The 14,740-nt window shown below is 63.7% G+C and overlaps 1 protein-coding gene and 1 pseudogene across 1 annotated transcript; one reads left to right on the forward strand and one right to left on the reverse strand.

The window, feature by feature from the left end:
- Positions 1–1,268: 1,268 nt before the first annotated feature.
- Positions 1,269–7,196, forward strand: LOC141955363 (glial fibrillary acidic protein-like). Its single transcript, XM_074895204.1, has 10 exons — positions 1,269–1,735; positions 2,315–2,375; positions 2,595–2,690; positions 2,765–2,926; positions 3,800–3,925; positions 4,138–4,358; positions 4,560–4,603; positions 5,234–5,319; positions 5,640–5,724; positions 6,687–7,196. The coding sequence occupies exons 1-9, from the start codon at positions 1,269–1,271 to the stop codon at positions 5,679–5,681; spliced, it is 1,305 nt and encodes a 434-aa protein (XP_074751305.1). The 3' UTR covers positions 5,682–5,724; positions 6,687–7,196.
- A 1,933-nt stretch (positions 7,197–9,129) lies between these two features.
- LOC141955364 (dynein axonemal assembly factor 19-like) lies at positions 9,130–14,642 on the reverse strand (annotated as a pseudogene).
- Positions 14,643–14,740: the final 98 nt, after the last annotated feature.

The following is a 14,740-nucleotide window of genomic DNA, read 5'->3' on the forward strand; positions in this document are numbered from 1 at the left end:
CCTGGCCCCGCTCCAGCCCCTCCTGGGACCCCCCCGGCTTCATCCAGCCGCCTCTTGGGGCCCCCACCCCGATGCCCCCACGAGTCCCTCGCGGTCCCCAAGCCCCCCGGCCCCCGCCGGCGCTGTCCCCGAGGCCTGGCCATGTCCCGCTGTGTGGCTCAGGGCTGGCGGTGGCCCCGTGCCCCTGGCTCTGTCCCCCCGCGTTTCCCGGCAGCGCCGGGCCCCGGCACAAAGAGACCCCGCGGGGGGGCCGGGCCCGCCGGCTCCGGCCCCGCACGAAGCCCCTTTCAGCCGCCCGGGGAGGGGTCCCGGCCCTCCCTCCTCCCCCCGCCGCCCCCGGCGGGCAAAAGCCCCCCCAAACTCAGCGCACAGGTGACGGGGACGCGGCCGCGCACCCACAGCAGCGGCTGGGGCAGGATCCGGCCCCCCCGAGCTGGGAAGGGGGGACCCGGCGCCCTGAGCCCCGGCCGGGCTCCGGCAGGACCAGGCGGCGCTTGACAGAGCCAGCGGGGGGGAAGGACTTGGGAGGCGTCAGGCTCTAATTAGCAGCCGGCCTTAATGAGCAGCCGGCCTTAATGAGCCGCCTGCCCGCGCTGCCAGACGGCCCGCACAGAGCCTCCGCCCAGGGGAGCCGGGGCCGGGCGGCGGGTGCGGAGCCGCTTGTGCCGGGGCTGGGCCCGGGGGGGCGACACGGGGAGCGCGCGGGGTGTGAGTCGTGAGAGAGACAGTGAGTGTGTGTGCGTGTGTGTGTGTGTGTGCGTGCGTGTGTGTGTCTGTGTGTGTGTGTGTGTGCACATGGGCATGGGGGGATGGAGACGTGTGTGCGTGTGGACGTGTGTGTGCACCCAGCACCCACAGCGCCCTGGGCCCCCGCACCCAGCACCCCTGGGCCCCCACGGCCGTGCCCCCAGCACCCACGCCGCCCCAGGGGAATGTATCCCGCGCCCACGGAGCCCTGCAGCGCTGCCCCCAGCTCCCGCGGTGCCCACGGCCTCGCACCCCGCCTCGCACCCAGCACCCACCCGCCGGCTGCCCCACGGGTGCCCACGGCCACGGCTCTGCCTCCCAGCCTGGCGTGTGCCCCAGCCCCCCCAGTGCCCGCCGCGGGGGCAGGGGGCCGTGCTGCGGTGCCCGGGCTGGCTGCCAGGGCACAGCCCCCCCCTGCTGCTGTGCCGGGACTTGGGCTCCCTGCCCGGTGGCCAGTGACGGGGGGGCCCCCGGGCTGCACAAAACCCCCGGGCCGGGCCCATCACGCCCCCCCCTCCGGCATGGAGAGCCAGCGGCTCTCCTCCTACGGCCGCCGCATCGGCCCCGCCGCCCCGGGCTACCGGGGGCTTCCCGCCAGCCCCCCCGCCCGGCTCCGGGCTCCCCGCAGCGCCCAGCCTGGTCCCCGCACGGGTGCCCGCCTGGGGCTGGGCAGGATGGACTTCTCGCTGGCCGCAGCGCTCAACTCGGAGTTCAGGGAGACGCGCACCAACGAGAAGGTGGAGATGATGGAGCTCAACGACCGCTTTGCCAGCTACATCGAGAAGGTCCGGCTGCTGGAGCAGCAGAACAAGGTGCTGGTGGTGGAGCTGCACCAGGCGCGGGAGCAGGAGCCCTCGCGTCTGCCCGACGTCTACCAGGGGGAGCTGCGTGACCTGCGGCGCCACGTGGAGCAGTTGGCCACCGCCAAGGCCCGTCTGGAGATCGAGAAGGAGAACCTCGCCGAGGACCTCGGCAGCCTCCAGCAGAAGTAAGGCTCTGCCCCGCTTGGGGTAGCCCTGGGGCCCAAGGTGGCGACCATGACCAGGGTGGGGATGGGGAGCGGGGTGGGGATGGGGAGCAAGGGGGCCACCAGCAGCACGATGGCCTCAGGGACCAAGGTGGCCCCCAGGATGGTGATCACAGTCATCTGGGGACCAGGGCGGTGGCAAGGACCAGGGTGACAGCAGGTATCCCCAGGTTGGCCACTGAGACAGAGACCAGGGTGGCCACCAGGACCAGGGTAGCCCTGGGGACCGGGCAGTGGTGGGCACCAGGGTGGTGACGGGGCCGCGGGTGGCAACAGGGACCAGGGTGACCCCGGGAACAGCGCAGGACGGTGGCGGGGGGTGTGGGATGGGCACGTGCTCCGACACAGGGTGTGGGTGCTGGGAGCGCAGGGCCGTGTCGGCCCGGGGGGTCCATCCCTGGGGCTCAGGGTGACGAGGAGCAGCGCCTAATGAGTAGCAGCAATACCGAGTAGCAGCGCCCAACGAGTACTGCGCCTAACGAGGAGCGATGCTGAGGGGAACGGTGCTGAGTGAGTAACGGTGCCTCTGCTCCGGCGCAGGCTGCAGGACGAGGCGACCCTGCGGCTGGAGGCCGAGAGCGACCTGGCTGCCTACAGGCAGGTGAGGGCAGGGGCTGGACCCTGCGTCCCCCGTCCTGCAGCCCAGGGGCTCAGCCCCCAGCTCAGCCTCCCGCGGGGACAGGCAGGGGTGGGCAGGAGCGGGCAGTGGGGGGCTGGGGTGCCTTGGGGTGGGCAGAACGGGGCAGCACGGGGCAGGGCCGGGCAGCTCGGGAGGGAGCAGGCCCTGGGGACGGTCCCTCCTCTCCCCCCGCGGCGGCAGGACGTGGACGCCGCTGCCTTGGCTCGCCTGGCCCTGGAGCGGCGGGTGGGGACGCTGCAGGACGAGATCGCCTTCCTCCGCAAGGCCCACGAGGAGGTAACCCCGCGCGGGGGGCTGGGGGGGAGTCCCGGGGCTCGCCGGGGCCGGGCTGAGCCCCGCTGTCCCCCCAGGAGCTGCGGGAGCTGCAGGAGCAGCTGGCCCGGCAGCGGGTGCATGTCGAGGTGGACGCGAGCAAGCCGGACCTGACGGCCGCCCTGCGCGACATTCGCAGCCGCTACGAGGCCGCGGCCGCCAGCAACGTCCGGGAGGCCGAGGAGTGGTACAAGTCCAAGGTGCGGCGGAGCCGGTCGCCCGGCGGGGGGGCCTGGCTGTCCCCTCCCGAGCGTCACCTCCTCGGGGCTGGGCGGCGCCGCCTGGGGGTGGCGCGTGGGGTTTGGGATCCCCGCTGCCCCCGCCCGTGTCCCGTGTCCGGGCCTGGTCCCCGCGGGGAGCGGGGACGTGTCCCCCTGCGGAGTGACACGGGCACGGTCCCTGAGGCGTGTTCCCAGTGACGGGGCCCACAGGCACTGTCCCGCAGGAGCAGGGACACGTTCCCGGTGGCTTCCACAGGCACCATCCCTCCCACCTGCACGGCGGGGACGTGTCCCCAGCAGCACCTGCCGTCAGGGACGTGTCCCATGTCCGCTGTCCCGTCGCCTCAAGGGAGCAGGGACACGTCTCCACGACACGTGCCATCAGCCACGTGCCCCACGTGCGCCGTCCCTTCCACCCAACACCGCGTGCCACCGGGGGCACGTCCCGTGTGAGCTGTCCCTTCCTCCCATGGCAGCAGGGATGTGTCCCCACCACAGGCGCTGCTGGGGCCACGGCCTCCCGGGAGCTGGGATGTCCCTGGGACACGCGCCTTTGGGGATGTCCCGCCTGTCCCCAACGGCTGCAGGAACAGGGACATGTCCCCAGGCCCACACCAAGGGCGTGTCCCGTGTGCACTGTCTCCTCCTGCCCCAGCAGCAGGGACACGTCCCCAGTGACACGGGGCTCTGGGGACACATCCCGTGAGCACCGTCCCACCACCCTGCCGGGTCGGGGATGTGTCTGTGTGCCACGTGCTGGTGGGGCCACGTCCCTGCAGTGGAGCAGAGCAGGGCTGTGTCCCCACGCCATGTGCCACCGGGACACATCCCACGGCACGTGTCCCCCCCCAGTTCACAGACCTGACGGCCGCGGCCGCCCGGCACGCAGAGGCCCTGCGCGCCGCCAAGCAGGAGGCCAACGAGTACCGGCGCCAGCTCCAGGCCCTCACCTGCGACCTGGAGGCTCTGCGGGGTGCGGTAGGTGACAGCTGCGGGGAGCGGGCGGGGGACACGGCATCGGGGGGCTGCCACCGCCACCGGGCTCCCTGGCACGGCGCTGGGGACCCCCACCCGCTGCTGGGGGAACGGCTGGTCCCCAGGGGTGGGAGGTGGATGGGCACCGCGGAGAGCCACCAGCTCCCGGGAGAAGGCGGCGGTGGAGGGTGTCCTGTCCCCTCGGGGTCCCCCAGAACGAGTCCCTGGAGAGGCAGCTGCGGGAGCTGGAGGAGCGCTACGCCCTGGAGACGGCCGGCTACCAGGACACGGTGGCACGGCTGGAGGAGGACACCCGCAGCCTCAAGGAGGAGATGGCCCGGCACCTGCAGGACTACCAGGAGCTGCTCAGCGTCAAGCTGGCCCTCGACATCAAGATCGCCACGTACCGCAAACTGCTGGAGGGTGAGGAGAGCAGGTGATGGCAGAGCGGGGGCTTCGTCCTGCCCCTGCCCCTTCCCCGGCCGTGTCCCAAACCATCCCCAAAGCCTCGTGGTCCCCTCGGGGGTGTCAGACTGTCCCCAGCCCTCCTGCCCCAGCCCCAGGCGGGGCCGAGCTGGTGTGCAGGGCGGCAGCAGGACCCCGATGCTCTTCCCAACACCCCGCATCGCTCCTGCAGGATCACCATCCCCGTGCAGAGCTTCTCCAACCTGCAGATCCGAGGTGAGGCCGTGGCCACGCGTGGGGTGGGGGTGGGATGGTGGCACAAGCAGGGGTGGCTTCTAGGGGTCAGCGGGAGGAGACGCTGTCTCAACCATCCCTGCCCCATCCGGAGGGACCGGGAGCTTTTCCTCCAAACCTCAAGGAATGAGGACTCCTGGGTTCTCCCAAGATGGGGGGAGGAGTGAGCCATGGCCACATCCCAGAGCCGAGCATGTCCCCAGGCCAGTGATGTCCCTAAGGCTGAATGACCACCATGTCCCCAAGGACAGCCCTGTCCCCAAGGCCAATCACACCCTAAAGCCACCCGTGTCCCCACGGCCAACCACATTCCCAAGGCCAATCATGTCCACGGTGCCGTGTCCCCAAGGCTAATCACTCCCCAAAGCCGGCCACATCCCCGGTGCCAGCCACATGCCAAGGCCAAGAATGTCACCAGTCACGTCCCCAAGGCCAATCGCATCCCCGAGGCCCACAGTGTCCCTGAGGCTGGTCACATCCCTGGGGCCAGCGTCCCCTGGCTCAGGGTTCTCCAGGCCAACCTGTTCCCTTTGGGCCCCCCCACCTTGAGTGGGGCTGGAGGAGCCATTCCTGGGCACTGGGTCACCCCCGTGTCCTGCCCCTTTCCCCTAGAGACCAGCCTGGACCCTAAATCCGTGTCTGAAGCCCGCGTGAAGAGGAGCATTGTGGTCAAAACTGTGGAGACCAAGGATGGAGAGGTGCGAAGTCCTCATCCGTGACACCCACGCTGCCTCCCCTCCACCCCCCCTCCCCACGGGGTGTCCCCAAGGGGGTCACTCATCATGCACGTGGGGCCACCACCCTTCAGCCCAGGAGCAGCCCAGGCAGGGAACCAGTGACCCCAGTGCCCTGAGAGCACGGCACGAACCGGCTCTGGGCCACGGTGGGGCTGAGCCTGGCAGCTCGTAGAGAAAACCATCCCCCGTCCCTGTCCCCAAGGTCGTTCAGAGCCCAGACAGGCTCAGCCCGGGAGGAGAGCCCAAGCCCGGGGTGATGGTCGCTCTCCCTCTGCCTCCAGGTGATCAAGGAGTCCAAGCAGGAGCACAAGGAGGAGCCGTAGGGCGGAGGAGCCGCAGCAGCCACACGCTTGTAGCTGTAGCCCCGTAGGTCCTGTCCGATGCTGCAAGGGAGCCCGCGGCCGGGCACCGGTCACGGGAGGAGCCGGCGGTGCCTCGGGGGGTCACCTCCCCGCACCCACCCCGCTGACACCCTGTTGGGGGCTGGCTGCCAGCAGAGCGCCCGTTCAGGCGGGCACAGCGCGGGGAGGGGATGGGCAATACCCGGGGCAGGCGAGCGGCGCCGGGCAGAGCCGAGCTCCCTCGCCAGGACGCTGCCACGGCCCCACAGCACGGAGGAGCCGGCGGTTTCGGGGCCGTGCCCGCGCTCATCCTGGGTCTCCAGTGCCCAGGAGAGAGGCCCTCCTGTTGCCATCTCTGTGTGCCAGTCGGACAAGACAACGGTGCCAAGAGCACCTCTCCCTGCACCCCACCTTGCTGCCCTCTCCCCGGTCTGGGAGGCCACCCCAGATCTCCCCAGTGTACCCAGGCCCTGAGCACCCTTGGGGTGGGGGGCCTGCAGGGTGCAAGGAACCGGCAGCTGAGGGACATTTCCCCGTCACCAAGCATCACGTGGGCTTAGCCCAGAGGCAGGGGCAGGAGGAAGGAGGATGGGGAGGCAGGTGCTGTCAGGACGGCATCCAAGAGTGATGAGATGGGGATAACGAGGGGTTCCTGGGGACACTGGGGTGTCCAGGGTGGTTTGTGGGGCCGGAGCAGTGGTGGGCACAGGAGGCTGGGTGGCCTCGAGGACTTCTCCTGGCACAGAGCCATGGGCCTGTCCTGGCCCCCCCGAGTGTCCGCCACCAAGGTGTCCCCATCACCGTGTGGGGACAAAGAGTCCCGAGGGGCTTGTGGCGAGGGGTGACCCACGGTCGGGTGCCTGGGCCCTCGCCTGGGGGGGTCCCACGCAGGTGAAAATGGAGAGGAGGGGAGTGCAGAGGAGACGGAGGAGGGTGTCAGGGCACCCACGGGTGCTCTCACAGTGAGAGGTGCCTCCCGCCACCCAGGAGCGATGGGGGAGGACGGACGGAGCCATCCCCGACCTGCTTGTCCCGCCAGGGGGACCGGGGCTGCCCTGGTGACAGTCGCTGCCATGCGAGGAGCCCAAGCTCCCCCCAGCACGGGCATTCGAGATGGGGCTGGAAGAAATCCCTTGTCCCTGGGCTCCACGTGGCCCTGTCCCCCTGCCCCCCTCTGTCCTCCGGTGCTCCCCCCGCACCAGCACGTGCCACCGGCCCACCCAGGGCCGTGGCCCAGCCCGGTGCTCACCCGCAGCCCCCGTCCCCTCCTTCGATTTAGCTACAGACCATGAGCGGAACCTGCCCTGATGCCACCTCACGTAGGAGCAACAGCCCAGCAGCACTCCTTGTACCCCGCAAGCCCCTTGGGACGAGCACAGGGGGTGCCACTGGGCTGCCACCCCCCTTGTCCCCTCTGTCCCCCCGTGCTTTGCAGCTCCTGACTCCAGAAGGGCCGTTCCCAGGGGCAGGAGATGTTACAGGAGAGCCGGGTGCTGCCCGGGTTTGGCATCCAGGGTGGGATGGCAGCGGCCCGGGGGACTCGGTCCCCCTCGAGCAGCCTCAGGCTGGTGCTTTGCAGCCCACGTTGCTACTGAATTAATGCACTAACACCTGCGGCAGCTTGAGGTGAGAAATAAAGCTAAAACGCGAGTGTGGTGCTTCCAAGGTCGCGCCTGCAACCTGCCTCTCCGCAGGCAGTGCCGGGGGTCTTCTTTACTGCATTTCTCCTGAGTCTTCTCACTAAACCACAGTTATTTTGCCTTTCCCCAAGTGATGGGGATGCTGCGGGCTGCTCCCATCCTTGACATAGGACGTGAGTGCAAGCGCTGGGCCTGGGCACTGCTGAAAGCGCCGGGCCTGTTCCCACCAGAGCTGGAACCGTTGTGTCAGGGCTGCTCCTGCATCAGCATCCTCCATCCTGACCCCGGGTAACTCCAGCACCTTCTTGTTTCATTTAAGCCTTCAACTCTTGGCTTTCTGCAAGTCCTCGGCTTTGCAAGTGTTACCCAAAGGCAAGAGGAATCGCACCCACAACAGGCTGCAGGGACACAGGTGTCCCCAAGACAGAAGCCACAAAGCCCAACATTCCAGTACCAGGCCCAGAGGTGAATCTGAAGCCTGCAATCAGGTGCCCAGTGGTTTCCACAGAGAAGGTGGGAGAGGGATGGGAATAGTCTGCCAGGGCGAGGGGGTGCCCTTTTGCTCCACTAGACGGGTTTGGAACAAAATGGACCCGACCGTTGTTGCTGAGATGATTTCAAGGCAATCTTGTGGCAGGCGCATCCGCCAGTGCAAGTGGAGCTTCGTGGCTGCTGAAGTGTGGCAGCTTCTGGCTGGCTTTGTTTTCAAGGTCTCACGGTAGGTGAGACCTTTGGCCAATGGGAGCCGCTACTGACTACAGGTCAGATTCTGTCTGGGTGTCAATGGAGATCCCTGGGGGAGCCATCTGGAGCTCGTCCCCTGAAGCAGCACCTTGCGGTCGAGGACTCTCCCCTTGGGCCAGGACGCTGCCCAAGGAAACTCCTCGAGGGCCCTTGGGTCGGGACGCTGCCCTGAGCAGGTCCTCGAGGGTGAGAGCCCTCACTTGTCAGGTGAGTGACAGAGCGTTTGGGGTTGCCGTTAAACCCCAGGGAGTGAGGCTTTGTAAAGTGTTTTGGGCTGCTATTAAACCCCAGAACGTTGTTCTGTTCTCCTCCCGCAGACATTCGAATCGGTAATTTACAGAGAGACGGTTGGCTGTTACTAATAATAAAATTTTTATTTTTTATATTGGTGGCCGGTTGCTTGTTTGGGAGCCTCCGTAACAAGTCTGAGCAACGTAACACACACGGGGCTGCTCAGCACCCTTGGGAGAAGCTTGAGAACCCTCCCAGAGTAGAACTGCAAGGGAGCTCGGGGGGCAGGTGCTGAGCTGTGCCATCCGAGGGCCTCTCTGGGCTCCAGCCAAAACAGAAGTGCAACTCCATTTAGACACACTATTAGGCAGCTCTGCAGAGTTTCTTTGTTGGACTGATGCCTGTCAGTTCCTTCTGCATTTCAATTTGTGTGGAATTTTGGCAAACCAGATAGAGTTTGAGATCACTGGACCATGAGGTGACAGGATCTCTGAGGTTGAGCCCGTGCCCTGCTGTTTGAGGTAAAATAATAATAAAATACCTGGTTCGATCAGTCCCAGATTCACCACCCTGCACAGCACCTCCACCTCCATCAGCCCATTCTACCTCCAGCGGCTGCACGGATAAACACGAAGTGTCACTGGTTACATTTCTTAAATCCCCTCAGTGACAATGGTCAGTGATGACAAAGGGAAGGGATAATTTGGGGTCTGGTTTCTCCTCCAAAATACCAGCCAGTTTTTTCTTTCCCTTGGTTGTTCTCCTCATCTAAGAGATTGTCACAGAGTTCTGTGAGGACACCCTGCCCCAGAGACCACAGCACAGTCCTCTCGGTAACTGACCTTTATTTGTGCAGAACTATTGCTCTGGGTGGCTCCCAGGAGCAGGGAAATGTACAGCAATGCTCCAGAAATAGCCCATTGCTCCGTTTCACACAATGATGCCAAAGCCAAGCGTCGAGCCTCTTTTCCACTCTGTCTCTGCACCACCCTGGTGCTTCTGCTCCTTCAGTTGACCCGGTAACATTTCCTCAGCTCCATCACTCTCCTGTCCTCCTCGACTTCCCTTTGCAAGCTGCTGTCCATGAGGGGGGCTTCCCTCTCTGCTCCACAGCCAGCTGGGCTGCTGGGATGGCCAGCGGTGCCGTAACCCCCACTCATGTTCCGCAGCTTCCTCAACAAATCCCTGCTGCTCTCCTTCTCGGACTCGCTCAGAAGATCCACGTTTAACCCGAAGCGCTTGGTGCCCGAAAGGCTCTGTAAGATCTGAAGGACGGCATCTCTGTCTTCGTGACAGATGTTCTCTGCCAGCACCGTAAGGAATTCACCCAGGAGGCCAAAGCCCAAATCAGCCTGAAAAATTCTGCCCAAGGCCTCCCCTCCGAGTTCAAGCAAAAACTGGTATTTTTCTCTTCCGCTTTTTAAGCATCTGCGCCAATCTCTGTAAAATTCGGCAGAGGTTCTGGGCAGTTGATCCAGTTACTGAAAGAAAAAATAGGAATCCAGTTCATTTTGGTTTGTTCCCACTTGAAAATTCGTATCCTCCCCCAGCCCCAAACAACCTGTGGATGTCACAAAGGACTGCAGAAAGCTTGTGAGGTGGCAAAACATGAAGACAAGAAATTCCAGGTTCCTCAAGCCCCCTAGAAACCAGAGAACTTTGGGGGAAAATAAGGGAAGAATGGATGAGACATGAAACCTGGTGCAGATGAACACAGAGCAGTAGTGGAGTAACCCCAACCCTGACCAGAACCAGACATGCTGCCCAGCCTGGACCCACCATCACTGCTCGGGAAGGGGTCTCCTGGAGATCGGCGTAGTTCAGTGAAAACCTCTGCTCCACCTCGAGCACTGTGTGGCAAATCAAAGGAGTGAGGAGAAAAAAGACAGGAGATGTAAACCCCAGACAAGATGCAGATGGCCCTGACACACCGTCTCGTAACAGGCTGCATTGGCGGGGATCTGTGGCAGAGCTGGCACTGAAAGGGGGCACAAAGCTCCGCGTGGCACCTCCAGATAAAGGGAAATCCTGTTTTATACACGATGGAATTGAACTGCTGAACTCATCACCGCTGCCTTAACTGACGCACAGACTTGAAGGAGGGTTAAAATGTTTGGGCTTTTCCACAGAGAGCGAGGACAAGGCACAGCAACATCAGGCTGGGCCTAAACACAAACCGGAGCAGCTCCGCAGATCAGAGCCCAAGTACTAATGGGATTCGGAACAGAATTTGCTCTGGGCAGATCACTGCTCAGTCCACGAAAACACAAAGCTGCCTGGAAGAGCTGCAGAAAGATCTCATAATAAACAGGCCAGTGAAATTCGGTGTCAAAAAAACCCAGGAGAAACATCCCTGGGAAACATCCCCAGTTCCACGTCCAGTGGCCAGGACTCAGCAGCGTGGGCAGAGTCCACGGGAGGGGGCAGGACCGATGCCACTCAAACCACGAATGACCTGGGTAGAAAATGTTTAGTAACTGTTTCCCACAGCTGAAGAACTAAGGAACATCCAGGGAACTCATCAGGCAGCAGGTTTAAAACAAATCAGCACTTTTCCATATGATGCAGAACTAAACCATGGGGTGAGAGAGAACTGGCCACGCTCACAGCTCTGCGGTCTGTGGCGATTAAATGTGATGACCCAGATGCACGGCCCGGGCTCTCTGTCTCTAACTGCAGCCAGCTGGAAGAGTGCGGTCGAGGGAGGGCACTCTTCCCCAAGAATGTGGTACTGGCCACCAGCAGAGGTGGGGTACTGGGAGCTCTGGTCTGACACTGTGCAGCTGGTCTTAGATTCCCCAGGGCTGAAGCAGATTCTTCTTGGAGCAGCTGATGCAAGCTCTTGTCAGAAAGTAGGGGCCAGGAGTGACCCCTGTGGTTATCTAAACACCCACGTGCTTGGGGCCTTTGAGGGCTTGCTCACATGTAGAGATATTTAGGAAGAACTCTCGCCTTTTAAAATAATCCCCAAATTACTCCGGAGCAATTTTGATACGTGGACAAAGTCACAGGAAGTGTGTCCCTCACCTGGGGTATTTCCACGTCGCTGGCTTGCGGGGCCTTGGCACGGACTGCACAGGGATTCCACAGCACATTCCTCCTCTTACCCATCTTGTCCTTTTTCTCTAGAGGCTTCAGGTGTGATGCCAGCACGATGTTCCTGCAGGCAACAAGGGGATGGGATACTTGGCAACATCAAATAATGTGGGGCTTTGAGCTGCTTCTCTGAGGCAATTTCTGAGTTTAGGCCGTATGTATCATCCAGAGGGACCTGGACAGGCTGAAGGAGTGGACCTATGTGAACCTCATCAACTTCAACAGGGCCAAGCGCAACGTCCTGGGCCTGGGCTGGGGCAATCCCCACTACCAGAACAGACTCAGGGATGGAGGGACCGGGAGCAGCGCTGCAGAGAAGGACTTGGGGGTACTGGTGGCTGAAAGATTGACCATGACCTGGCAATGTGTGCCTGCAGCCCAGAAAGCCAACCGTGTCCTGGGCTTCACCCAGAGCAGCAGTGTGGCCAGCAGGTCAGGCGAGGGGATGCTGCCCCTCTGCTCCGCTCTTGTGAGACCCCCCTGGAGCCCTGCGTCCAGCTCTGGGGTCCCCAGCACAGGACAGACATGGACCTGTGGGAGCGGGGCCAGAGGCCACGGGAACGGTCTGAGGGCTGGGACAGCGCTGCTGCGGGGAGAGGCTGAGAGCTGGGGGTGCTCAGCCTGGAGAGGAGGAGGCTCGGGGAGACCTTACTGAGGCCTCTCAATGTATAGAAAGAGGCTTGTAGGAAAGTTGGAGAAAGACTTTTTACCAGGGCCTGCAGTGACAGGACAAGGGGCAACGGCTTTTAACTGACAGAGGGCAGGTTTAGACTGGACGTAAGGCAGGAATTCTTCCCTATGAGGGGGGTGAGGCCCTGGCACAGGCTGCCCAGAGCAGCTGTGGCTGCCCCCTCCCTGGCAGGGTTCAAGGCCAGGTTGGACGGGGCTTTGGGCAACCTGGGCTAGTGGAAGGTGTCCCTGCCCGGGGCAGGGGGTGGCACTGGATGGGCTTTAAGGTCCCTTCCAACCCAAACCATCCTGTGATTCTGCGATTCTATCAAACAAGATGGGGATTCAAATGAGATCATGAAGCATCAGAGATGGGTCAGAGGAAAACAGAAGATTTTTCAAGCAGGGGGCACTTGACAGGCACATCCTCCTCACAAACTCAGTGTTAATCCAGTCGTCAGGACCAACGGGGCAGGAATTTCCCTGTAGGCTGCAAGCACCATGGTTCCTCCCCAGCATGGGGACTGGCTCGCTTCCCAGGAGCTGGGCATTTCCACCAACAGTTCCTCTAGAGCCAGAGCCTCGAGAACTGGCAGGATCTTGGGTCCTCCTGCCTTTTTCTTACGGTACACTGAATTTTCTGTGGCTTTGGGACTTCCAGAGGAAAGACCCTAAATTCTTACAGCAGCCAGGGACCGTTTGGCAGCTTGCAGCGTGCCGGGCAGGTACGTTCTGTGGATTCACTTGAATTTGGCATCTTATTACACTGACATCTGCAACGAACTACAGCAGCCCAGAGTCGGTGGCTCTGGTGGTTCCTCTCATCCCATGGGATGAATTCCTGCAGTTGGTCATCCCAGTAACGGGCAGGAGATCTCTGAAGGGGTCCAGCTCTCTGCTCCTGTGCTAGTGTGGGCTACACGAGCGAAGACACTGCCCCACAGAGAGAAGCTGCTCCGTTCCCTCCCTCAGATTACTTCTGCTGTTACCAATACACCGATAAAACAGCTTAAAATCCCTCAAAGATCCCTTTATAGGGACTGGCAAGAAAGTTGGGGGAGAAAAAAGCATTTTAAGGTGTTTTTCTGCCTTTCAGGGATCAGACGATATGACTGAGTGCAGACAGAGATGAAGCCGTGGATGGAATCTGATCCCGTATGTGTTTACCAAGGGGCGGTCAAAGTCCTTTGTAGGATCCACCCACAAACCTGTCTGTGGATGTTGAGGGACAGGGACTTCCCCAGACGGATCTAGAGGTGGATCCGGGACTTGGGTGGGTGTTGGGAGTGCCCTGCGCTGCTTCTGCGAGGCATCCCTGCCATCCCTGGGCCACACACCAGCTCCCAAACCACTTGGACAAAGCACTGACGGGTTTGGGAGCACGAACATGCCGGGCGGGGTGTGCGGGGACAGGCGTCACCCTCTGCTGCGCCTCCACCATGGCACAGGGCGTGCGGGGAGGAGAGGGAGCGCCGGGCAGGCCGGCGGGGCTTGGGGGGTGGGTGTTGTGCCCGGGAACGGGGAGAGAGGACGACAGAGTGGCGGGAAGGGGACAGCGCGGGTCCCACTGCTGCTCCACAGCTTGGCCCCCGTGAGGACCTCCCCTGGAGCTGGCTGTTCGGGGCAGAACAGCTGAGATCTCACCCCACACACGTCAGCCTGATGATTTTAGGGGGGAAAATCCTAAACAAGGCTGAGTTTCTGTCCCACCCGGACCCTGTGTCACGGGGCTGTGGCCTTTTTGGGAATCCTAAAGCTGGGTTTGCTGCCCCGCCAAGCCAAGCTCGTGGTGACCCCGAGCAGAAAGCACAGATAATCAGCTCAACCCCCTCTCAGAGCAAAGTCTGAGCTCAAAACCCACCAGGGTCCCAGAACCGGAGCTCCAAAATAAAGAGCTCCAACCCCCCGCTGTGAGGCTGGAGCCCCCAGCACCAAGCAAGGCTTCGCTGTGGACGAAGCCCTTTGGGGTGGGGAAGCACCTGAAGCCGCCGCCCCGCCCCAGGCATCCCCCGTCGGACCTGAACTCCTCGTAGGAGGGGACGCGCTGGCGCACGGCCCGCAGCTTGGCCTCGTTCTCCCTCTCCCGCCTCTCGTCGGCCGCCACCGCCGCCCGCAGCTCCCGCTCCAGCGCCGCGGGGTCGAGGGCTCCGTCCGCCTCCATCCCGGCCCCGCCGCCAGGCAGGAGAGCGGGCGGGCGGCTCTGGGGACCCTCAGGGGACCCCGCTCCTGTCGTGACAGCCCTGCCGGGGCTGGCCTCAGAGACCCCCCTCCTGTCACAACAGTCCTGCCAGGACTGGCCCCGGGGACCCGCTCCCGTCGCGACACCCCCACTCGTATCGTGACAGGCCCGCCAGGGCTGGCCTTGGGGACTCCACTGCTATCGTGAGAGCCCTGCCGGGCCGCGCACGTGGATGGCAGCCGGGAACCTCACGCCGATCGCGACAGCCCCGCCGGGCCCCGACACGCCGCCGGCCCCCGGGGCCGCTCTCTCTGTCGCGACAGCCCCGCCGCCCCCCGCCGAGCTCCCGCCGCCGCGCGCGGCCGCTCCTCCCGTCGCCATAGCGACCGGGCACGGCCCGCGAGGCCCCAGCGCGGCTGCCCCGGCCGCGCCTGACAGAACCGGCCCCGCCGCCCCGCGCGGCCCCGCCGGCCCCGCGGCCA

The sequence above is a fragment of the Athene noctua genome, unplaced genomic scaffold (assembly GCF_965140245.1).
Source record: "Athene noctua unplaced genomic scaffold, bAthNoc1.hap1.1 HAP1_HAP1_scaffold_160, whole genome shotgun sequence".
Lineage (NCBI taxonomy): Eukaryota > Metazoa > Chordata > Aves > Strigiformes > Strigidae > Athene > Athene noctua.

Bases quoted from the DNA above. Each gene is read 5' to 3' on its own strand.
- LOC141955363 (XM_074895204.1), top strand. From the start codon at position 1,269: ATGGAGAGCCAGCGGCTCTCCTCCTACGGCCGCCGCATCGGCCCCGCC. The intron at 1,736-2,314 runs GTAAGGCTCTGC...GCTCCGGCGCAG, and splicing joins CTCGGCAGCCTCCAGCAGAA to GCTGCAGGACGAGGCGACCC. The intron at 2,691-2,764 runs GTAACCCCGCGC...CTGTCCCCCCAG, and splicing joins TCCGCAAGGCCCACGAGGAG to GAGCTGCGGGAGCTGCAGGA.